The following is a 24,513-nucleotide window of genomic DNA, read 5'->3' as shown; positions in this document are numbered from 1 at the left end:
GACCAAGCTAAGTCCCTTCCAAAGCGGACTTCATTTGTTCTCTTTCTCCATCATGGGGTGGACTTCACTTGTTGTCTTCCCTAGAGGAGGGCGGACTTTATCAAACCTTTGCACCTCATAAATGGCGGAGTTGATCAAAGTTGTGGACCATGGGTAGGCAGACTTGGAAGAAGGTATGCACCATTGAGGGCGGACTTCATGAGATGTCTTCCACTTTCTTACATCATGAGGGTGGACTTCAAGAGACCCTTGACCATGTGAACATCCTTGCTGGGCAGACTTGGAGAGAGTTGGTCCTTATGATAACCAGATTTGAAATCTCCATAACTTATGCATTTCAACTCGGATCTTCTTGAAATTTGAAATTCATATTCCATTTATCCACCGAATTCCTGTGGATACCTAAAATCTAGGAACTTAGCTTTATAGCACAACACTTGAATTTTGAGTGGAATTCTTGATCATCTTCAATGTAACTCAAAGCCAACAGTGCAATCCCTAGATCCCTTTCCAAAAATAGAAAAAAGCAAGCATCCCTAAAAAATAGGAAATACTTTCTAAAAATAGACATTTTGGGGATTGTGCTTAAAGTGCCAAAAACAAAACTTTCTAAAAAACATGAAAAAACAAAAAAGCAAAACTTTCCAAAAATAGAAAGTTGTCCAAATTGACCCAAATCAATGGCAATCTTCGTTCTTTGGACTTTCTAGGCACATTGACGACGTCTAGACTTTGTTTAGACCATGGTTTGCACATATTGACTTATGACTTCCAAAACTCAGACCATTCAAAACTGACAAAATTGGGCGCTGAGAGGGTTGCGAGACTCTAACAAAACCCTAAAAAGCAAAAGCAAGGAGGGTCCCCATTTGCAATGGGGCGATGCGTGAAAAAGGTGGCAACACCACACCCTAAGCCCAAGAGCAGAACTTTGGCACTCTTGGCCCTAATGGTAGGCAACATGGACATCCACTCGGGGTATCCTACCTAGTGGGGTGCTTTTACTTGCTTTCCCTATCCATGCTTTATCTCCTAAGATTAATAACCATCATTATAGAAACGGATAGGAGATCGTAATGGAGGTTCCTCGGTTGCTCTATTTAAGCTCAAGAGCGGAGCTTTGGTCCTCTTGGCCCGAGTGGCAGGTAACATGGACATCCACTTGGTGTATCCTACCCAGATGGCAATTCTCATGATTTCCCCTTTGCTTACACCTCCTTCCTTCTATACATGATGGGGCTTACAAACTGATTTGATAATCAGGCATATGCAATTTATATCCACTCATACATATACGTATATAAGAAATAAATATGGACAATTAATGCATAAGCTAGATATAAACCACAAGAGCTATTATTCAGATTATTAGATACTGATTATAACAGGACAATCAGATTAGTGAGAGTCTGATCCTAAGTATTTGTCTGCTGTTTACACGTTTCTGATTCTGATTATAGTTCCTTGGTTGCTGATTGCTGTGATCGGTTCTTAGTCCATGATCCCCAAGATGTATTATTGAATGATGAATGATGATCTTTCAGTTTGGGGTGTTAAATGGAACTGATCACTGCTGCAGCAGGGTTGGTTGATGTCTACACATGTTGATTTCTGCCCTCCATGGGGTTCCCTTTGCTTATTTTCAACCTTACAGTGGCTGTATGCCTTTGGTAGATACCTTGTAATTCTGATTCCTTATTCTGTTCTTGGTCTGCTCCTCCCACACCTCCAAATTTATTCTTGTAATTCCCAGATTTCTTAATTCCATTTTCTAGTTCCTGTTCCCTTATCCTGATTGGGCTTCATCTCTCTTTTATATCCCTCCAGGCATGGAAGACACAACCCTTCTTTTCCCAAGGATGCGCCCTTTCACTTAGTGCTCAAGTGTTGGTGATTACCCTTATATAGTCACTCCATTTTCCATAATCAGATCGGGGGTGAATATGTATTATACATTGTCTTATTTATAATATCTTCTCCTCCTTAGGATCAGCCTGTGCATTTATTGCCTATACTTCAATATATTAAGGGATGCCTAGGGTTTGGCTAGGGTTTAAATATGCTGCGATCAGAATGATGCAGGCTTCTACTAGGGTTTTGGATGGGACATGACATCAAACTTGACACTACATGATTTTTTTGTTTAGGTACAAACATAGGCTTTGTTTGGGGACCATTGTGTATACATGCGGCATAGAAGATTCACAGAATCTTTGGTTTGGATTGGAGATTTGTTCTTTATCTGTGGTTACAAAGTCTTAAATTACGTAAAAGGAGATCATCTTAAATTACCAAAACAAAATTGATAAAATGACATCATATCACAAATAAGGGAAACATGATTCTACACTACAAAAATGTCACAAATTGGGAAACACACTACAAAATAATATAAAAACAAAAATGCTTTTATGAGCATGAATGCAGGAAAACATCATAGATTACACAAAACCATTTATAGGCTGGGAAAAGTAGGAACCCTACACTTATAAGCTAAGAATCTAATTGGGGTAGCATGCAGTCTTGCAATTTGTTGTGAATAAAGGCTCATCAAAGAAAAACCAAGTAAGAATCCATCAATATTTTTTACTCATGGTAGTTTTCACTAATTGAAATTCAACCACATCTGTCGGAGATATTGTTTTTCCTTTTGAATGTATCTTGTGTAATCTTGCTGCTGTAATGCATCTTCAAGAATGATGATCAACTTATTCTCTATTTCCTTATCAGCTTCTTGATATTCTTCATCCTCTAGCTCTCTTTTATACATCTGACCCTCTTTACATGTCACTCTGACACATTCTATCATAAGTTCATTGATCATGATTTTCTGTTCTATTATCTATCATGGATTGGTATGGCAATCTTATGTGAGTTTTGTATGATAATTTCTAGTATGGCCATCAATTCTGAAGTGGAGATTACAACTTGACTAGAATTTTGAAATCGTACGTTGGTTAAACATTGCAAAATGTCTATTTTATGGCTTCATCAGCATTGCTTTTGGCATTTCGAGTTCCCTATGTTTTTGAAGGTCTTAATTTGGTGTTGGCAGCAAGGTTGCCTTGGGACCCCGTGAGGGGTGTTGCCCCTCGACTTTGTTGGGGGTGTGTTGGTATGCGTTTTATCATTTACCGAACATTAGAATAAAATATCCAAGGATACTCTATCCTCTCCTGAACAAAATCATTACTTGTGCCAAGATTGCGAGCAAGACGACAAGGCGACTCCTAGGTCTATATGTGCGAACGAGCGACTTTATGTTGGATAGCTTCCTTGGTTATGTATACTGAAATACAAGGGGGAAGTACGCTTGGCCTGTTCAATTCACAATGAAGATCTAACGTTTGGGTTTGGATCATGGACTTCAAGAAAACTGAAAAGGAGATAAGGTTTAGAAATTCTAATCTATTCCTAAAAATTCAAGAGACAGTATTGACTAGGTGACTTCAATAATGACACTTTGTTTCGCCACGCTTTGGACAACTACACAAAGTGAGTGTGATCTTCAAGGGATGTGCTTATGATTTTCATACTCATGAATAATACCAACAATTGAACAATATTACTCAAAGTATAAGTTAAATCCTCCAAAAAATAAGCTCAGACTAACTTTACACAATGAACAAAAATCATTTGTTCATCAAAAGTATGAGCAGAAATTCACCATAAATCAATACTTATCAAATCTTGCATTTTTCTAACATACATGAAATAAAATCTAAACTATGACGAGGGATAAGAACCACGCCATTTGCGAAATAAGAGAGGTAATCACCATCAATTCAAACAATGCATTACTTATTACTTTGGCAGTTGTAAGCAACAATTACTTATCTCAACATGTTTTGCAACATGCTCCCATGATTTACAAATGGGGGGTGAGCTCAATTTATAGGTTCCCTAATTACAATTCAATGGCTAGGATTGATTTTCAATCAATGGTCGATATTACAAAATAAAACCCTAATTAGGGTTTGTTACAACTAACTACCCTTGGACCAATGAGAAAATTACATTTGAGGACACTTGTCCTTGCTAAATATAACCCAATAATAAAATAGAAGGTTGTTACATTGTGAAGTGTGCCTTCTAGAAGCTTCTGGATAAGTCAGGTTCGTTGAACCTAGACATGTTGACTGGGAACAATCTGGTTGGTCCTTGAACTCTCCAATTTTGTGTTGAGAAATTGTCTAAGTATGGAACTTTGCTGGGAATACTCTTCTTGCCACCATCTGATCTTGATTGGGAGCTTGTCTTCCGGAGATGAAATCCTTCAAGAAATCCGGAATTTCTTTTCATATTTTTGCCAAGTCTGAAGACTTTTCTTTCTTGATGCCTTGAAATTCTTTCATGTGCCTTGAATTTGGAAAAGAACTCCCACGTGCCTTTGCCACCATGAAGAGTTCAAGGAAGCTTGGACATGCTTCTGCTTTGCATTACCTTTGACATCTTAACCTTGGCGGACTTTATGCTTTGTTTACCATCTTCTATCTTGGCTAGGCGGAGTTTGTGTCTTCTTGGACATTGCAGAGTTTATGAAGGTTGAGATAGTCCAAGGGTGGACTTGATGTGTGTCTAGCCAAGGCGGACATTGTATCTCTTCAGGCATGGTGGACTTTGCTGCTGTTGTGCCATGTCTTTTAGCTGCTGCTGGGCAGACTTCATCTTCCATTGGCCATCTCCTAGGCAAGGCGGAGTTTGACATTGCTTGGACATGCTTCCTCATGCCTAGGCAGACTTGACTCATGTCTTGCCATTCTTTCTCTTGGCCAAGGCGAGCTTTGATCTTCCTTGGACATGGCGGACTTGATGTGCCATCAACCATGTCTTTACCTTGGGCGAACTTGACCTTCATGCCACTTTTCTTTTGAACATCCTCATTCAAACTGCCATGTTTATATCTGATTTGCCATGTTCATACTTGGATCATTTGGAACAAAACCCTAGATTAGGGATTTTACTTTGCTTTTTGCCCTTGGAGATGTAATTTCTCAATTCTGACAACGTGGGCAGTAATGATATGGCCTAAGGATCAAAACCCTAATTCCACAAAAAAGCAAAAAAAAACATAACTCTGCCTTTTGTACTAGAGGCAAAAATTTTCGAATTTGAAGACATGGGCATTGACCAAATGACCCGAGGAACAAAACCCAGGTTCTACTTTCAAAAAAGCAAAAGAAAGCAAAAAGAAAACCAAAAAACCGCTTCCCAGATTGTGCCCAAAGTGCCAAAAACAAAACTTTCTAAATTTAGAAAAAAGCAAAAAGCAGAAATTCCTAAAAATAGAAAGTTGTCAGAAATGACTCAAAGCAATTGCAATCCTCGTCCTTCAGACCTTCTAAGCACTTTGACAACGTTCAAACATGATTCTGAGATGATTCCTCTACTTGGCTTGGGATGACTTCAGAAACTCTAGCTCCTCATTGTAAAAAGATTGGTGATTAGTAGTTATGATGCCAAAGGAAAACCCTAAAAAGCAAAAACAGGGGGGTCCTCATTTGCAATGGGGTGATGTGTGAAAAAGGTCACAACAGGGTGCTGCCCCTAGATCCCCACAAGGGGTGCTGCCCCTAGACCCCCATTTGATTTTTCAGGTACACTACCACTTTGAGTTTGCATAGTACAAATCATTGTCTACATTCTTGTCATTAGTCTTCTCGAAATATTACTTGATGTTTACTTGTCGTCTGGAAGACACCTTTTTTTCTTTTCGGGGGCTGATGTAGTCAACGTACAATGCCTATTGTTATGTTTGATAATATTGGTTATCCGACAATGTATTGATTGTTTAAATTAAGTTTGTTGTCACTCTCGGGTAGTTACATATGTTGGTTGGTTGATGGTTGAGTTCCTCTTGGCAACCGTCAGGTCCTTTAAATATGTTGTGTACCATCAAGGAAGGTAGTATGGTATAGTCAGATCAACTATAATCCTTGGCCAACCATCTTTGGTCATCTTCTTTGTAATAATTTCATGTGCAAATAAAGATATATTTTACTCTTGTATCTAGTACTCATTGTCATCTTTTTTTTTTAACTGAAAGGGGTAAAAATTTATTCAATTAAAGAAAGAGATACAAAGCAAGAAGGGCCACATGCCCAACAAAGAAAAATTACACAACTTTGGCAACATCCACTAAAGTATCCAACAAAAGAGACATATCTGAAGATAATTACCCCTTATTCACTATATTCCAGCCCTGCCTATGATCAGAAGCCCATTTGGCCAAACAATCAACAACTCCATTCCATTCCCTAGGAATGTGACAAAAAGTAACAGATTCTAAGGAGTTGCACAACCAAAGAATTTTCCTAATCACCACAGCTAAATGCTAGCTAACCTCATCTAACCAATGCTCACTCAGCAAAGTCGCCACCACTTGAGAATCTGAATCACAAATAATTTGATTCCAGCCGAGAACACAACTATGCTCCACCACATGCGAAATGGCAAGAGCCTCCATGAGATTATTGGTATGGACAATTATAAATTGAGAAAATAAACTGAATATCTCTAGAGCTATCACGACCAACCCCACCAATACCAACATGGCCAGGGTTCCCCTGAGAAGAACCATCAGTGTTAAGTTCCAAGACTCCCTGAGGAGGAGTGGACTAGCAACCAGCCCTATTAACTCTCCACAAAGGATGGCGGCATCTATTTTTCATGATCAGCCCAATATACCAGCATACTGTCCCCCAGAAGGAATACTCCCTTGAAGAGAAAAATTGAACCGATTACAGTTGTTAATGTTGACTAAATTCATGTCAACCTTAGCCCTATTGAAATCTGATCTGAGATCGATGATCATTGGCTAAAATACTGAAAAGACCTAAATGAGACCTAAACCCTGAACCCTAAACCCTAAGGTTTAATACCTTTCATTCTATACGGGGCTTTGAATTTATATTTTTATGTTGACCAGGCCAACCGGTCAAATCACGTAAGGATTACCGGTTAGAGGGACCTAGGTCCATGGCGAGATAGGTCCCCCTTTTTATGTCACCGGTTAGTGGCATAACATAGGTTCTCGCTGTCCCATGGAGTGGGGGACATATCTTTTGCTATCCCGCTGCCCCACATGGTTTTCATAGCTTCCACATTTGGTTGTGGGATAGTGGGATGATGGGTCCGACTAGGGATAAAATCTGCCCTGCAATAAATCAAGCAAGCTAATGGCCATGCACGATGGCGGGGAAGGAAGAAAGTTATTCCTTTCTTCACCTCGCACAAGCTATAGATAAAGACAAACGGGTTCGTGAGATAGCGAGGGAAATGGAATGCTTTCTTCCCCGCTACCCCGCGAAGATATGATGAAGAGAAAAGAGTTGTTGTGGGACAGCGGGGGAAATGGAAATGCCCTCCCCGCCACCCCGCGAAGCACAAGGGAGTTCAATGGGACCTTGTTGGGTAAAAAATACATAGTGAGATTGGTGCTCCCCACCATCTCGCATCGGGTGACCAAGGTGATATGGTGCAATCTCCACCGTCTATTTTCACTAATGGGCTTTATCGGATGGTGATGTTCTAAACTTTTGTTGAGCCCTTTGGAGGGCTTTGTGATGCAATCTGAGACATCCATCTACGTTCAACAGGGAGGATCGAGTGGTCGAGATTCAAACTCATAGGCGCGGTGAAAATTCAAATGGTTGTCCGAGGTGGTTGTCAACTTTAATGGTCGACAATCAGTTTTGTCCCAACGGCAGCCCAAATCTGATCAGATTTTAGTGCAACCACTATTAGGCAACTGTGGACGATCGCCATTATTCTAGAAATGACTCTGTAGGTGCCTTCCAGACGCCACCCATGCCCATTCAATGCGAATTGAAGACTATTGTGCCCTGCAAGCTGGTCTTAGATACATCATACGCAGAGATTTCCCCTTTTTTGTGGGGATATTTTGTTTCTTCCCAGATGGGAAGAATATTTTCAGATTGTAATGCATGCCATTAGATCATTCAGTCGATCTGATCGTCTTTTCTAATATTTTGTAACCTAACCCTGGCGGGTTAGGATCTCTAATTGTAGTTCAATCTGAGTTATGCCTAAACTAAGGCAATTTTGAACCCTTTTCAGGGATCTTCTCTTTTTTTCTTTTCCTATCTCAGAATACATGTTTTCTGTGCTTTGTAAATTTGTCTTGCCCTTGCGTTAATAGAATCACTTATTTTGCCTCCATTCAGTTCTTACAATTCGTGTAATGCTTTTACCTTGTTGTTTGAATGAATTCTCATTAGTTTTCCTTAGTATAGTGATTGTGTTAATCCCTCTTTGGATGTCACCCGTGGACTAATTTCAGTCCCTCTTGCCATCTTACAAGGATTCCAACGTTCACTCTTCACTTAGGAAGCTAATTAGAATAGAATTATATGCATCCCTGGGTATTCTTTTTGGTTTTCTGTGTAGTTACAGGCAGGGAAGATCACACTTCAATCGAGGTGCAAACTTCTTTCCCTTTCAAGCATTCTTTCTTCCCCTTTCCCCCCCTCAGATTAATAGATTAGGATTTATATGTGCTGGGTTGGTCCAACACCCACATTAGATTGATAAAGAAGGTGACCTTTCTCGAGAGACTCAACCTCACATTACGCAAGGTCCCACACTTGGAGGTTGTTTCAATGTGTCTCAAGGGTGATGAGCTTGAGAGTTCATCAAGGGTGCAAAATTTTGTGACAACAGTTTTTGGCATGCTCGATGGGACATACATTTCAACATATATGGTAAGGATTCAGTGCTGCTCTTAGCAATCCAGCCGTTGGAGGCAATCACATTCGACACTTGGTGACTCTGAGGAACAAATTCAATTTCTTGGTGATGACCAGTTGCTGCTTTCATGCATAGAACACACATTAGATCATCATCTAGAGGTAACTTTCAATTCATTCAGCTTCCTTATTCAAATAATAGGAGAAGAAAGGGTAGGCATTCCTTGTCAGCTGTTAGGGGAAACCAAACAGAAGCATCCACACCCCTAAGATCCCATTCTACCCCTCCTACAAGATTAGCACAGCCTAAAGGCCCTACAATCCATATCAATAGACCCCTATTTACTATGGCAGTGCCAAGAGCACATACATTTGTCACCTTTAATGGTGGCAGCCCCTTAGTTCTAGCCCAAAAGAACGATATCCCAGATGCAGCCCTAAAGGCCATACCATTCTTTATTTGGGAAACCTCTGTTACCTCGGATGAACACATACAAGATGTGGCAAGCATATGCACAGTGTTTGATGTCACAAACGATAACGTTGCTGTGAGGCTTCTTGCCTCTTCATTTAAAGGGAAGGCCCTACAATGGTATAGGTGTTTGCCCTTTGGTTCCATTCACAACTGGGATGAATTGGGAGAAAAATTGTGCAAGCACTTTGAAGATAAGACTGACCATTTGTCATTGGTTGAGCAACTAATAACCATTAAGAGAGCACCCCATGAGTTCATGGGAGACTTCAACTATAGATTTGAAAAGCCCTGGGATAGAATCCCAACCAGAGTTCCGAGACTCGCGGCGAGTCACGCGAGTCGCGCGAGTCAGCGGGCCGGGTGACCTCTGCCGGGTCACGGCGACCCTGACCCGGGCTCGGCCGAGTCACAGGGTGTGACTCGCCTAACTCGCCGAGTCAGCGAGTCACCCTCTGACTCGCCGAGTCCGAGGTTCGTGACCCGGCCGGCGCTGCTTGCAAAAAGTGGACGCAAATTTAAAAAAAACACAACACAATTTTATTATTTTTTGTGCCATTTGCCTTTGTTATAACCCTAAAAGGGATTCCCATTTAGTTTTATGAGTGGAAGAGAGGAAAAAAGAGAGGAAGAGAGGAAAAAAGAAAACCATAGTTGTGCAACCAGCAGACAGGAAGAAGGGAAAAGCTAGCACAAATCACATTGGGGCAGCACTATAGTTGCATTGAGAGCATCAAGGAGCTCATTTCAAACACTTGTCAACAAATTTGAAAGAGGTAAGTGTTATTTTTTGTTGATTATGTTGGTTTTTTTTCTATATTTATGGATTTTTTCATTTTTTTGTTATTTTTTTTAAAACTTCAGCTTTCCAAATCTATATTGCTGCTTGCATACTTCAATGATTCAATCACAATGACATAAATAGAACAATAGCATAGCAAACCCTAGACTTTTTTTTTTGAAAAAATTGTATACATGTATTTATAATTTTTTCTAAAAAAAACCTAGGGTTTGCTGATTTTTCTGAATTGTTAATTTCTTTCTTTGAAATTTGAAAATTTTCAAGAAAAAACACAATGCACAAATTAGTCTTTGCTGATTTTTTTTAATTAGTTTAAAATTTTAAATTTAAAACTTTGTCAAACACAATGCTTAAATGGTGATTTGTAAAATTGTCTTATTGCAGCGGCTCTCACGTTTTGAAAACAATTTTTTTTCCTAATGGCTCATCCTAATCCTCCACCTAGGAAACATGGTCAAAAAGATGAGGCATGGAAATACACTGAAGAATTTCCTGGTAGACAAAGAAATCAAACCAAGTGTATGTTTTGTAAGGAAATTAACCATGGGGGGATAAATAGATTAAAATATCATATTGCTGGCATACGTGGTCATGACACTGAGCCTTGTGACAAGGCAACTCCTGAAGCAATCCGTTTTTGTTACGTCTTATTAGAAAACTTTGAAATACATAAGCAAACAAAAAAAAGACAAAGAGAGGAGTTATGTCATATTGGTTCCCCTCCACCCACATCCGCATCTGGCTTCGCATCTGGCTCCGCATCCGTAGGTTGTGTTGGAGAGGGTTCTTCTATGCCTCCCTTTCGTCCTAGTGCTTCTGCTAGTGCCAGTACTTCTATTCCTACTCCTAGTCACACTTTTGGTCCTAGAGTGCGAAAATCTAAAATAGACAATTTTTTTGTACCACGCACTACTCCTGGCGCACAGCCCTCGCTTGAGAGCATGTCTTGGAACAAGGAGGTCCATGATGCAGGAAGAAAAGCAATTTGCAAGTTTTGGTACTTCTGCAACATTCCATTTATTGCAGCCAGGTACTTTTTTATTTGATTGTTTTAAATTAAAATTTAAAATTTTATGGTTTGAATTTGAAAGTTGAAATTGAAATTGAACTTTTCCTATTTAATCTATTTCAATTTGTGACAGGTCTTCTTATTGGCAAGGCATGATTGATGCAGTAACCATTTGTGGGCCGGGGTTTAAAGCCCCCAGTGATACTGAGTTGAGTGGCCCTCTCTTGTTGGAAATGGTGGAAGATATGAAAGTTGACCTAGAAGACCACCGCCAATCTTGGAGCCAGAAGGGTTGCACCATCATGACAGATGGTTGGACTGATAGGAGGAATAGAACACTCCTAAATTTTCTTGTTTCTAGCGGAGGTGATTGATCATTTTACTTCTCTATATGCATTGTGATTGAAATTGAATAATTTACATTCTAATTTATTGATAATTAATTTGTTTTATTTTCAGGATCCACCATGTTTTTGAAGTCCATCGATGCTTCCTCACATGTCAAAAATGCGGCATACTTATGTGAGGCCATTGAGGAAGTTATAGATGAGGTGGGGGAAGAAAATGTGGTGCAAGTGGTGACGGATAATGCAGCAAGTTATGTTGCTGCAGGTAAACTTTAAAAGTTTTCTTTTAAGTTTTAAGTTTTAACTTTTAAACTTTTAAGTTTTTAACTTTTAAATATTAATGGTAAAATTTCTTGATACGTATCACATCTAATTCTTTAACTAATTTAAAATTGTTGCAGGAAAACTTTTGATGGAGAGGCACCCAAAAATCTTTTGGTCTCCATGTGCAACCCATTGCCTTGACCTCATGCTGGAGGATATAGGTAAGCTTGGATGGGTGAAAGAATGCGTTGAAAGGGCCAAGAATATATGCAAATTTATTTACAATCATGCATTGGTCCTTAGCATTATGAGGCAATACACGGGGGAAAGGGAGTTGGCTCGTCCTGGTATAACGAGATTTGCCTCAAATTTCCTCACATTGAAATCCTTGTTAAAATCAAAGGCATCTTTGAGGCGCATGTTTGTTGGTGAGGAGTGGACTTCCTCATCCTATGCTACGACCACTGCAGGGATGGATGTAGTAGATTGCATTTTTGATGAGCTAGGTTTTTGGATCCCTTGTGCAGAGATCGTGCAGGTAATTTTATAAATTTATAATATTACATGCATATTTTTGTTTTGTTTGTATTGTGCAACTTTGCAATTTTTCTTATTTTCATGCACACTTGTGAGTTAACTATTTTTGTTTAACATTATTTGCAGGTCACTGAGCCCCTAGTAGTTCTCCTACGAGTTGTTGATGGGGAGAAGCCCGCTATGGGCTACATATATGAGGGCATGGATAGGGCCAAGGAGGCCATTAGATCCATATATGTTGGAGTTGAGGATAAGTATAGGCCCATTTGGGACATAATTGATAGAAGATGGCATAACCAACTTCATAGGCCCATCCATGCAGCAGCTTATTACCTCAATCCATCATTTCGTTTCCGTGCTGATTTCAAAGCGGATGAGGAGGTTCTTAGCGGGCTATATTCAGTAGTACAACGGATGGTCACTGATACCACAGCTACACTTCTTGAGATGGATGCATTTAATAATGCATCAGGGGCAATCTTTGCCAGCCAATTGTGTAAAGAGGGTCGGACAAAATTGCAGCCAGGTAGAAAATTGAAAAATTCTAAAGTTTATGACATGCATTTTAATTTTTCATTTTATAATCTACCTTTAAAGTTGGAAATGAGACTAATGTTTTTTTCTTTTCCTTATCTCAGATAGATGGTGGCAAATGTTTGGGCCTTCAACCCCAAACCTTCAAAAAATTGCCATCCGCATATTGAGCCAGCCGTGCAGCGCTTCTGGATGTGAGCGCAACTGGAGCATGTTCGAGCACATCCACTCGAAGAGGCGAAATAGATTGTCTGTGGAGAGGTTGAATGATCTAGTCTTTGTTCATTACAACCTCCGTCTCAGGACCAGACAGATTTTGGACGATGACTCCTCTCCGATCACTCTAGAGGAAGTCGACCCTGAGTCCGATTGGCTCACTGAGTCCACCGATCCAGTCTTCACTGATGAGGACCTTGAGTGGGTTGACCAGGCAGACAGAGAGGTTGAGGCTGTGGCTATGGCAGAGGAGGAGGATAGAGCACGATCAGGCACAACACCTATGGCTACTCAGACTGGCACATCACAGGCAGAGACTATGGCTACTCAGTCATCCAGGACCTACCTTAGACGCCTTTGTAGGAGGCAGATAGACTCGGCTGAGCCAGAGCCTGAGCCATAGACTTGTTTTTTTTTACACTTTACAGTTAGATATATGTTTGGGAACATTTGTAGTCATGGATTTTATATTATACATTGGACAACATTTATAACTCTATATATCTATGTTTTCTAATTCCTTCAGCTACAATTTACATTTCTACGCATGTGATGGATGTATGTTTATGTATGTGATCAAATTAGCTTCTATTTGATGATGTTATAGTGTCTTTAAGCTTAATTCAATAATGGGTGTATGAAACAAGTTTTAAATAGTTAAAAATCTCTAAATTTCAAGGGTTTTCTTATTTTGCCGAGTCGTTGCCGAGTCATTGCCGAGTCCGAGCCGAGTCACGAGTCGAGTCAGCCTTGCCGAGTCAGAGCCGAGTCCGAGTCTAGGAACTATGATCCCAACATTGGTAAAGCCCTCTTCAAATCATGCATTCTTGTATTTTCTTTGGGCTTTAAATAATGATATTGCTGCAATGATTCAATCAATGGGAGGAGATAATCTTCCAGGGGTTTGTGACATTGCCATAAGGGCAGAAAATTGCTTAATACAGGTTGGGAAGTTGTCTCCTAGACCTCCAATCCCCTTGTTCCCAGAAGCTTTTGCACAACAGCCTACTTTGGCACCAATACCAACGGCATCAAGAAGTCATTTACTCATGCCTGCACCTTCTCCATTAGCTTCAGAGATTCAAGAGCTCAAGGCCTCTCTAGAGGCCTCAATGCCGAAATTCATTAGCCCTTTACAGGGATAGATACATGGATTTGGAAATGACTTAGTTTCGGTCAAAAGACAACTGCCGCAGGCCAACAAGCCCTACCAACCATCAAATCAAAACTATCAGCAGAGATCTAGCTTTCAAGGGCAAAATCAATGGAGTAATGCTAGGTCGCTGAATAGTTTAAATCCCACGACTGCAGGTACCTCAAGAGCACTGGTACCAACGCAGATCAATCTTGCTCAAGAGCAAGAATGGTGCGATCAATGCAATCAACCACATAATCAGACCTCATGTTAGAATGATGAGTTTTCTCAAGCCTTAGTGGCACAAAATGAACCAACATCTTCAGGGCAACAACAATTTGGGGATCATCCAAATCATATGCAAGGAGATTCTTCTTTCATGAATTGGCAGGAGATTGATTTTTGTGGAATGAATCAGACAAGTAGTGACAATGTGACTAGTAATACAAGGTCCAAGAAAAGGGCCATAAACCTTAATGCTACTTCTACCACAGCAGCCCAAGTTTCACAGGCTGTCATACAATCTTCAATGCCAAAGTCATTTGATAAGGTGGCTGCTCCAACTAAAGATCAGGACTTGACACAAAATGTCAAAAAAAGGGGAACCACCTAATGCTCATACAATATCAAAGCTAGACCTTGTTGCTACAAAGGTCTCTGCTAATGCTGCCATTCCTTTTAATATAGTGGAGCAGATGAAAAAGGCTAGGCTTAATGTTTCTATGTGGGATGCTCTTTCTATCCCATCTCAGAGAGACTTATTCCAAGACCTTGAAGGACATAAATGTTGCAAAAGTGACATCAAAAGGTTGCAGCTCTTCGACTCCTACAAGTTTAGTACAACTTTTAGAGAGAGAGAATTCATGAAAAATCAGTAAGCCTCCTCCCTTCTATCTTTCCTTGATCATAGGAAATAATCTTGTTCATAATTGTATGATAGATAGTGTTGACGTGTTTTTTACACACATGCAAACACATAATAAAATACCGAAAGTATCTTATCCTCTCTTGAACAAAATCTCTCAAATGCTGAAGATTAGCTTAAGGATCACTTGAGAAGACTCCAAGGTTCATGAATGTAGGGTTACTATGTGTGGATAAGCTCCGTTGGTTGATGTGATTATGTTGGAATCACAAGGGGACTTACATTTGAATGCCTGAATGCTTGATTTGCTGGAACTTAGACCATCTGATGTTTCAATATGGTGATGCTTTTTATCCTAAACTAGCTTGAATTGAAAAAAGGGCAAAAGGAAAGGGTTGAGAGTTTATTCTAAGACCTAGAATGTAAGAGGATAGTTGAATGATTAGCTGGAATCCTACTGGGCGAGGTCTAACCATCAACTTGAACAATTTGACACAAGCTCAGTGCAATCTTCTAAGGACATTTCAAAGATGTTCAAATCATTACCATCGAACATTGCTCACCATTCAAGTTAACGCATAAACAATGGATGCATAACAATTTGAATTTAAGTTGATATCACTCCAGTTGACCACGCAAGGCACACTTACAATTAGTAAGAGGCTCGTGGTATGGACTAAGCAGATTCCACACAAGTACATTCGACAAATCCTTCCATTCAATCTAATCAACATGAAAATAAAATGAGAAGTAGAACCATGAGGCTTGTTGAAATAACAAATTTCACGATAAAATGAAAAGAGTATCTCATTTACAAGTCATAACAACAATTCCTCCTCCTAATCTATTCTAACTTCTATTCTATCTTCTATTCTATTCTCCTCTTGCTACTAAGTATTCGCTATTAGCTATTCACTATTAATTTTTACAAATGAAGAGTTTGAGCTTTATATAGAGAGCTCATTTACAATGAACGGCCAGGATTGATTCTCCATCAATGGCCAAGATTTTACAATGAAACCCTAATTAGGGTTTGTTATAACAAACTCTTCTTAGCCAATAAGAAAATTACATTTAGAGAATGTTAACCAATAGATATTGAGGGTAAGTACATCGGAGTTTGTGCCTTCATATATGAGGTTGATTCATTGAACTTAGACGCGTTGATGTGGACTTCATTGACTGGTAGAGTAGTGACTGGGATGCCACCCCAATCTTGCACTTTTAAGACTTGATTTGATTCATCATCATGAAGAGATGTTGAGAGATATCTGTTGATACTCAACATTATCTAGTTTGCTCAGTGTAATGATGATGATGAGAAGAAAAAATTGATTAACTCTTCTGAAACTATTTGTTTCTTTGATCATGTTTGATATATGCTTGGCGATGACCTTGATTGATCCTCCTTCGCTTTTGACATACTTGATGAATGATGCGACTGGTTGAATGTAGCTTTTCATTATATTGACTTCGATTCTTGGATTCCCGAAGGGAATTCAAGATTGTAAAACATTTCTTCATCATGTTCGTTATCTTTCCTTTAAGTACCATGACCTTGAGGTAGTTGAATAATCTTCCTTTATAGTCTGTGATATCCTCATGCTTTCATGATGTGGTGAGAGTCTTTAAACACTTTGAGATCTTCTCTTCCTTGATGTTCTTGTGTTTGCTGATGAAGCTTCTTGAAGAGGTCCTCCTTGTATCTTGTCCTTGGTGTTGAAATTTTCTCCTTGAGATCTTTGTTACAATCTTTCTCCAACTTGGCCTTTTTTGATTTCTTTCCTTACCTCCTGCAAAACAAACAAATGGACATCAATCTCACATGATATATAACCTTTACACACTCCCATTTTGATTTGATCTCTTATTCTATATGTTGCAGGTCTGATATGTGTTTCTATAGGGGAGATTGCTCCTTTTGATAACTGAATTCACTGTCTTGCTGATCAGATTTGCTAATGATGTTGATTGGTATCCTTGCCTTGCTGATGAAATTCGATGTTGAAGGAAGAACTTGCCATGAATTGGTGATTGAATGAATGCTTTGAGTCCTCCTATATAGGTGTCTTAATGAGATGTGTCCTTTTAGGGTGAAGCCGACTTGATCTTTGAGCAAATGTAGTTGAATTTATTCCTTTAGGGCAGCCGACTTGAACATTTCAACCCCTCCTTTTGGAATTTGAATTTTAAATTGATTTTTGGCACCAAAATGTTTTGATCTTGAGGATTTCGCTCAAGATAGAGAGCAAGGTACATGATTTCAAAAAATTTGCTCTCAAGATTGGACAAGGTACATGCCTTGGTAAAATTCGCTCTAAGGCTTGGACAAGGTACATGCCTTTATGAAAAATTTTGCTCTACTAGATGAGTAAGGTACATGACTCTGTGAAAAAGTTCGCTCTCAATGCCTAGCAAGGTACATGTCTTTGTGAAAAAGATCGCTCTCAATCCTTAGCAAGGTACGCTGCCTTAGGGTATTTCGCTTCAAAGTTGGAGCAAGGTACATGATTCTTAATGAATTTCGCTCCAAACTTTGAGTAAGGTACATGAGAATTTCGCTCCATTTGATGGCCAAGGTACAATGCAAATGAATATTTCGCTCCAAAGTTGAAGTAAGGTACATGAACCTTGAGAAATTCGCTCCAATGTTGAAGTAAAGGACCGAGCCTCAAGGTGAATTCGCTCAATTTGGAGGGTAAGGTACATTGTTTTAATGAAAATTTGCTCCAAAGTTGGAGCAAGGTACATGGTTTCAAATAGACTCTTTATTCACTTATTCACTTGTCTCTATTTCATTTAGTCAAACCTCAAGTATTTCGGTCACTCCCATGCCAAATTAATCTTCAAAGAAGGCCTTAGGAAGAATTTCGCTCCAAATTGGGAGCAAGGTACATGGCCTTGAGCAACATTTCGCTTAGACTTTGGGGTGAGGTACATAACCTTGATGTTGCCCTTAGTTCAATTTGTTCACCTCTCTTCTACCTTATTGATTTTAGCCTTAAGTTTTCAAATCTTTTCACATCAAAGCATCACCAATTTGACCCTTAAGAGGACCTATTGAGGAAATTTGCTTGGATTCTTGAGCAAGGGATAGGTCTTAGCAAATTTGCTCCAAATATGGAGCAAAGTACAAGGTCCAAGGCAAATTTCGTTCCAATTAGGGAGCAAGGTACATGAACTTGGAGAAATTCGCTCCAAATTTGGAGCAAGGTACATGACCTAAGGGAAGACTCCATTCAATCCTTTTCTCCTGACTTGATGAACCTTTTGGCTACTTAAGAAACTTTATCCCTTCAATGCAGAGATTAATAGCAAAGACTCTTAACACAACTAACAACTAAGCTAAGAGGACTAATCCTAGAAAGCAAAAAGTAGGGGTTAGATAATGCAAATAGTGTGCACTCTTTTCAAGCAAGCAAAGGTTAGCTGCTCTTTCTCTTCATCCCATTTCAATTGATCAGCCTTTTGCACAATGGGGTCTTGATTTTATTGGCCCAATTAGTCCATTGTCCACCAAGGATATTTTGTTTTTCCTAGATGGGAAGGATATTTTTAGATTGTAATGCACGCCATCAGATCATTCAGTCGATCTGATCCTCTTTTCTGATATTTTGTAACCTAACCCTAACGGGTTAGGGTTTCTAATTGTAGTTCAATTTGAGTTATGCCTAAACTATAAAGGCAATTTTGAACCCTTTTCAGGGATCTCTCTTTTTTTTTCTATCTCGGAATACATGTTTTCTATGATTTGCAAATTTGTCTTGCCTTTGCAGTAATAATTATGCTCCTTGTTATTTGGCAATGTAAGATCAGCCTAGGGCTAAAGTATGACACTCATTTATCAAAATGAAAGCTCTCTGTCTGATCTCGATAGATGAATTGCTCTGGTAGCTGCTGTGATCTTCCTTACACCTCTGCAGATCCGAATCCAGAAGTAAATTTGTTCTTTAATGACTGCTGTAGATATTCCCCAGTAGTTGAAGGCTTGAAGCCTTTTTTGATCTTCTTCCAAGTGATAATAGGAATGGTAGGCAGTATGGATGGTGCCCAGGACACTAGGATTTGTTCAAATAACTTCACCACTAGATGCCTGTGCCCAGATGTAGCTCGTTTTTCTGGTAAAAGAGACATAAATGGTGTCTTGCTAAGGTGCATAAAAGGTGATCAGACCAGCAAGCTGTTAGATGAGTTCCATAATGGGCTCTCAGACAGCCATTTCTCAGCTAGGCCTACAGCCATAAAGAACATGAGAGCGGGCTATTATTGACCATCTTTATTCAATGATGCCCACAGGTGGGTTAGATAATGCAAAGAGTGTGCACTCTTTTCAAGCAAGCAAAGGTTAGCTGCTCTTTCTCTTCATCCCATTTCAATTGATCAGCCTTTTGCACAATGGGGTCTTGATTTTATTGGCCCAATCAGTCCATTGTCAAGTTCAGGCCACAAGTGGATTTTGGCCGCCACAGACTATTTTACCAGGTGGACAGAGGCAATTGCTCTAAAGGATGCAACTGAGAATTCAGTAGTTCAATTCCTCGAGGGGATTGCAACTAGATTTGGAGCCCCTTCCACAATCTTATGGGTAGTCCAATATGACGTGGTCTTGAAAACATCATCAAATTATTATCGTCAAGGCAATGGTCTAGCCGAGTCCTCCAACAAGAATCTCATCAGGATCATCAAGCGGACTCTTGATGATAATCAAAGGTCTTGGCACCTAAAGTTGTGAACAACCCTATGGGCTGATAAAATTACTCCAAAGAGAGCCTTAGGTAACTCACCCTTCATGTTGGTATATTATGCTTCCCTTATCTCTTGAGTTACCTTCTCTTGAATTAGCACACCAGCTGGAGCTCCTAGGGAATGATGCCATATCAATTAGGTATGCAGAGCTCACAGAGTTGGAGGAAGTTAGAGAAAGGGCTATGCAGATCCTAAGTGTCCACCAAGGACAAGTGAAGAAATGTTTTGACAAAAAAGGCCACTTTTAGGACCTTCAAGGTTGGCGACCTTGTCCTAAAGTGGGATGTTGATAGAGCAAAACCAGGAAGACATTCAAAGTTTAATGCAATTTGGAGTGGTCCTTATGTTATTACAGGCTGCAAGGAAGCAAATTCTTTCAATTTGGCTAGGCTGAATGGTGAAGCCCTCCCTATTGCAGTGAATGACATCCACCTCAAGGCTTGTATTTGAGGCGTTTTCAAGCTTGTTGTAAATATTTTCCCAGTTTTCCTAATAAGTGCATGTGCATAGGCTATTCTTCCAGAATAGTAGAAATTTTTGACATCTTATAGGTTGCAGGGGCAAAAAATTTATCTTTTTTTCCATCTTTTCCCCTTGTTAGACTCTATGCCCAATGAAATTTAGAAGGTCTCTTGTCTTATTTGCCAAGCGGGCTTGTCACCCCTTTGAGTTGCCAAAAATGTTGACTAAATTTATCTCAACCTTAGCCCTGTTGAAATCTGATCTAAGATCAATCTTCACTAGCTAAAAGACTGAAAAGACCTTATAAATGAGCCCAAAACCCTAAACCCTAAGGTTTTATACCTTTCATTCTATTCGGGGCTTTGAATTTCTCTTTTTATGTTGACCGGGCCAATCGGTCAAATCGCTTAAGGATTATTGGTTAGAGGGTCCTAAGTCCATGGCAAGATAGGTCCCCCTTTTTATGTCACCGGTTAGCGGCATAACACAGGTTCTCGTTGTCCCTCGGAGCGGGGGACATATCTTTTGCTATCTCGCTGCCCCGCATGGTTTTCACGGCTTCCACAGTTGGCTACGGGATAGCGGGATGATGGGTGCAACCAGGGATAAAATCTGCCCTGCATGGAAAATCAAGCAAGATAATGGCCGTGTGGGATAGCAGGGATGTAAGAAAGTTTCTCCTTTCTTTCACCCCGCACAAGCTGGAGATAAAGACAAGCAGGCTTGTGGGATAGCAAGGGAAGTGAAATTCTTTCTTCCCCGCTACCCCGTGAAGATATGATGAAGAGAAAAGAGCTGCTGCGGGATAGTGGGAGAAATGGAAATGCCCTCCCTGCCACCCCGCGAAGCCAAGGGAGTTCAATGGGACTTCGTCGGGTAACAAATACATAGTGAGATTGGTGCTCCCCGCCATTGCTCTACACCGTCCATTTTCACTAATGGGTCCGATCAGACGGTGATGTTCTAAAATTTTGTTGAGCCCTTTGGAGGGCTTCGTGGTGCAATCTGAGGCGTCCATCTGCGCACGATAGAGAGGATCGAGCGGTCGAGATTCAAACTCACAGGCTTGGTGAAAATTCAAATGGTTGTCCGGGGTGGTTGTCGACTTTAATGGTCGACAATTAGTTCTGTGCCGTTGACAGCCCAAATCTGATCAGATTTCAATGCAACCACTATTAGTCGACTGTGGACGATCATAATTACTCCAGAAATGACTCTGCAGGTGCCTTCCAGATGCCACCCATGCCCAGTCAATGCAAATTGAAGACTATTGTGCCCTACAAGTTGGTCTCAGATACATCATGTGCAAAGATTTCCCCTTTTTTGTGAGGATATTTTGTTTTTCCCAGATGGGAAGGATATTTTCAGACTGTAATGCACGCCATCAGATCATTCAGTCGATTTGATCCTCTTTTCTGATATTTTGTAACCTAACCCTGACGGGTTAGGGTTTCTAATTGTAGTTGAATCTGAGTTATGCCTAAACTATAAAGGCAATTTTGAACCCTTTTCAGGGATCTATCTTTTTTTTTCTCTCTCGGAATACATGTTTTCTATGATTTGCAAATTTGTCTTGCCTTTGCAGTAATAGAATCGCTTATTTTGCCTTCATTCAGTTCTTATAATTCGTGTCATACTTTAGCCCTAGGCTGATCTTACATTGCCAAATAACAATCCAAATATGAATCTTTACCAGCAGCAGTTATAAATTCTATTGCTTCCATCCAGCAAAGCATTTTAATCTCTGTAGATTTGTTCTATGTTTGCAAATCATCAATCCATTTAAGTTTTTTAGAGTACTGTTGTTATTGATGATAGTTTAACAAATCTAGCAGTATGCAATTATTGAGACAACCATCAAAGCCCTAGGTTTTTGTATTGTTCATGCATTTTGGATCAGCCAATAGGCCCTATCAAATAAAGACACAATATGTGTGAAGATTAAAAAAATATGACATTAAAAAACAATTTAAAAAAAAGGAGTTTGTTACAGCATATAATTTGGTCAGTGTAACAACTTCTCAAATGTCATCTCTGTTTCCGTCTATCTCCTGAATTTATTGCATAATATTGGCCCAACTTGCTTTGTATATGAAAGTAAATGATCAACAATGATTGTCACAAATCTTCCATTTTTTGCAGCATGCTCTGCTGTTCTTATATTAATTTCCCTTTACAAATAATAAAGCTTTTATTCAATAAAAAGAAGATAAAAAATCAATACAGAAGCAATAATTGAATCATTCAATACAAGAAAATATGATGCTATGCTCTTTCCACTCAAGATATTTCCAATACAGAAGATAAAAACTAAAAGCAGGAAAAATTAACTTGAAATGTCTCGTGATCAAACCTCTTTCCTCTTGATGAATATTTAGGCCTAAGCTGCAGTAAGTCAGTTGGCAGTTGTTGCTGTCGAAGTGGCAGTGAAATTTGAATGTGTTGCCTTCTATGAAGTCATGGAAAAATGCAGATAAAATCCAATGCAGGAAGAAGAAATTGAAAGAGTGAAATGCCTTAGCTGCCTGTAATATGCCTCCGAACATAAAATAAATGAAGTCCCTTGAAACAAATGTTATAAGGTGTACAACCATAGCATAACAAAAAAATGGTTGAAAATTAGTCAAAAGTACATTACCCGTGATTGGATATATTTCAGACATTTTTTTTTGTGATAAGTGTGAACAATGGGTAAAAAATTGCTGGCCATTATTTTTTTGGCAAAAAACATGATTTTTGTAAGGGGAAAAACTGCAAACTGTGGAGATCTGCAATTAATCATGAGTACATATGATATTTTTGTGATTTTTGCTACTTTGGTATACACCATACAATACTGTTGTAATTGATACTAGTTTTCTTGTGGTTGTAATGATTGCAGCTTCAATAAATTTCTCAGGAATGTCAATGGTGTTACTAACAAAGGATTTTTCTTAGTCTCAAGGATAATAAATTTGAAGCCTAAACCATTAAAAATGTTAGCTGAGTGGGTATATATACACAGGCACAAACGCACACACAAATTACACATCACACATACATATAACAAAAAAGGCTAAATCAGAGACTGAACTGTTGGGCATTAGCAACTCTAGGTAATACTCATCAAAATAGTCTTTTGATAATGATAAAAGCTATTATGTGGACCCTTGATTCTGTTGCAGGTCAGACTAGCAGTATCCAGTATTGTGATAACGAACATTGCTGATCCTGGTGACTATGCTGGATTTCCAGCTGTATGTGCATATTTCCCTACATTTTCTGTAAAAGATATTCTAGACTTGAATTTCTTTACTTATCCCGTATGTAGAAGTATACACCATGCAATTAAATTACATGTCCTTACCAATGTATTGTAGGTCCCTGCTAATAAATGGCGTAAGTCAGTAATTGCCTTCCGCAGATTGTCAAAACACAATAATTTGTGATCAAGGTGCTGTTCTGGAGATGAGTTATTTTATTTCCAAGTTTACAGAATGTCCTGTAATCTCTTTATGCAAAGACAATCTATTTATGCCCAGCAAAGTTTCTAGTTCCATGTTGGGCAATAAAGGGCACCATTCATTGCTGAGTATGCAGTAGGAATTTTGAATTGAAGAAAGGATTCTACTTGGATTGCCAATTACAAGGAGCATAATTATTCTCGACTTGAATTTCTTTACTTATCCCATATGTAGAAGTATACACCATGCAATTAAATTACATGTCCTTACCAGTGTATTGTAGGTCCCTGCTAATAAATGGCGTAAGTCAGTAATTGCCTTCCGTAGATTGTCAAAACACAATAATTTGTGATCAAGGTGCTGTTCTGGATATGAGTTATTTTATTTCCAAGTTTACAGAATGTCCTGTAATCTCTTTATGCAAAGACAATCTATTTATGCCCAGCAAAGTTTCTAGTTCCATGTTGGGCAATAAAGGGCACCATTCATTGCAGAGTATGCAGTATGAATTTTGAATTGAAGAAAGGATTCTACTTGGATTGCCAATTACAAGGAGCATTATTATTCTCGACGAAGAGACTGGGGGATTGATTTGCATGAATATTTTTTAAGAACAGCTGTCTTATGCAGGTTTCATTATCCATAGCTATCTATAAAAACTGCAAGCTAAAGTTCTGCTTACATGCATAGGGTAATATAATTGTAAATTGAAAATAGCATTGCCACCTAAAATTTCAAAGTAATTTACCATTTTTCAGCATTATAGTTTTGGCAATTTTAAATGATGGGGTATATGTATTGTTTTTGTTATCTTTATTTCTTGAAAGATGAATAATCTTTATTCAAAGAAATACATTATCTACTTTAATGCATTCTGTTCTTTTTCAAGCGCAAGGGTCTTCTCTTTAGCAAAGTGAATGTTTTTGATAAATCAGATTATCTTGATGGGAATCCACCTGAAAATCCTTTTATA

General features: G+C 39.1%; 2 protein-coding genes across 2 annotated transcripts in view; both read left to right on the top strand.

Moving 5' to 3' along the window:
* The window catches only part of LOC131859374 (probable UDP-3-O-acylglucosamine N-acyltransferase 2, mitochondrial), a 51,036-nt gene extending 26,733 nt beyond the window's left edge, over positions 1–24,303 (top strand). The window contains exons 6-7 of the mRNA XM_059213023.1: positions 23,262–23,333; positions 23,457–24,303. Coding sequence (XP_059069006.1) covers positions 23,262–23,333; positions 23,457–23,525 — 141 coding nt within the window. The 3' untranslated portion in view covers positions 23,526–24,303. The remainder of the gene's footprint in view (positions 1–23,261; positions 23,334–23,456) is intronic.
* Positions 10,303–13,421, top strand: LOC131071748 (uncharacterized). The gene is made up of 6 exons (XM_059213022.1): positions 10,303–11,012; positions 11,125–11,357; positions 11,451–11,603; positions 11,740–12,140; positions 12,266–12,665; positions 12,778–13,421. Exons 1-6 carry the CDS (start codon positions 10,402–10,404, stop codon positions 13,290–13,292), a joined length of 2,313 nt encoding a protein of 770 aa, XP_059069005.1. The 5' UTR covers positions 10,303–10,401; the 3' UTR covers positions 13,293–13,421.
* Positions 24,304–24,513: the final 210 nt, after the last annotated feature.

This window comes from Cryptomeria japonica, chromosome 10 (genome assembly GCF_030272615.1).
Source record: "Cryptomeria japonica chromosome 10, Sugi_1.0, whole genome shotgun sequence".
In the NCBI taxonomy this organism is placed as follows: domain Eukaryota; kingdom Viridiplantae; phylum Streptophyta; class Pinopsida; order Cupressales; family Cupressaceae; genus Cryptomeria; species Cryptomeria japonica.
Note: the sequence above shows the minus strand (reverse complement) of the source record. Positions and strands in the feature narration are given on the sequence as shown.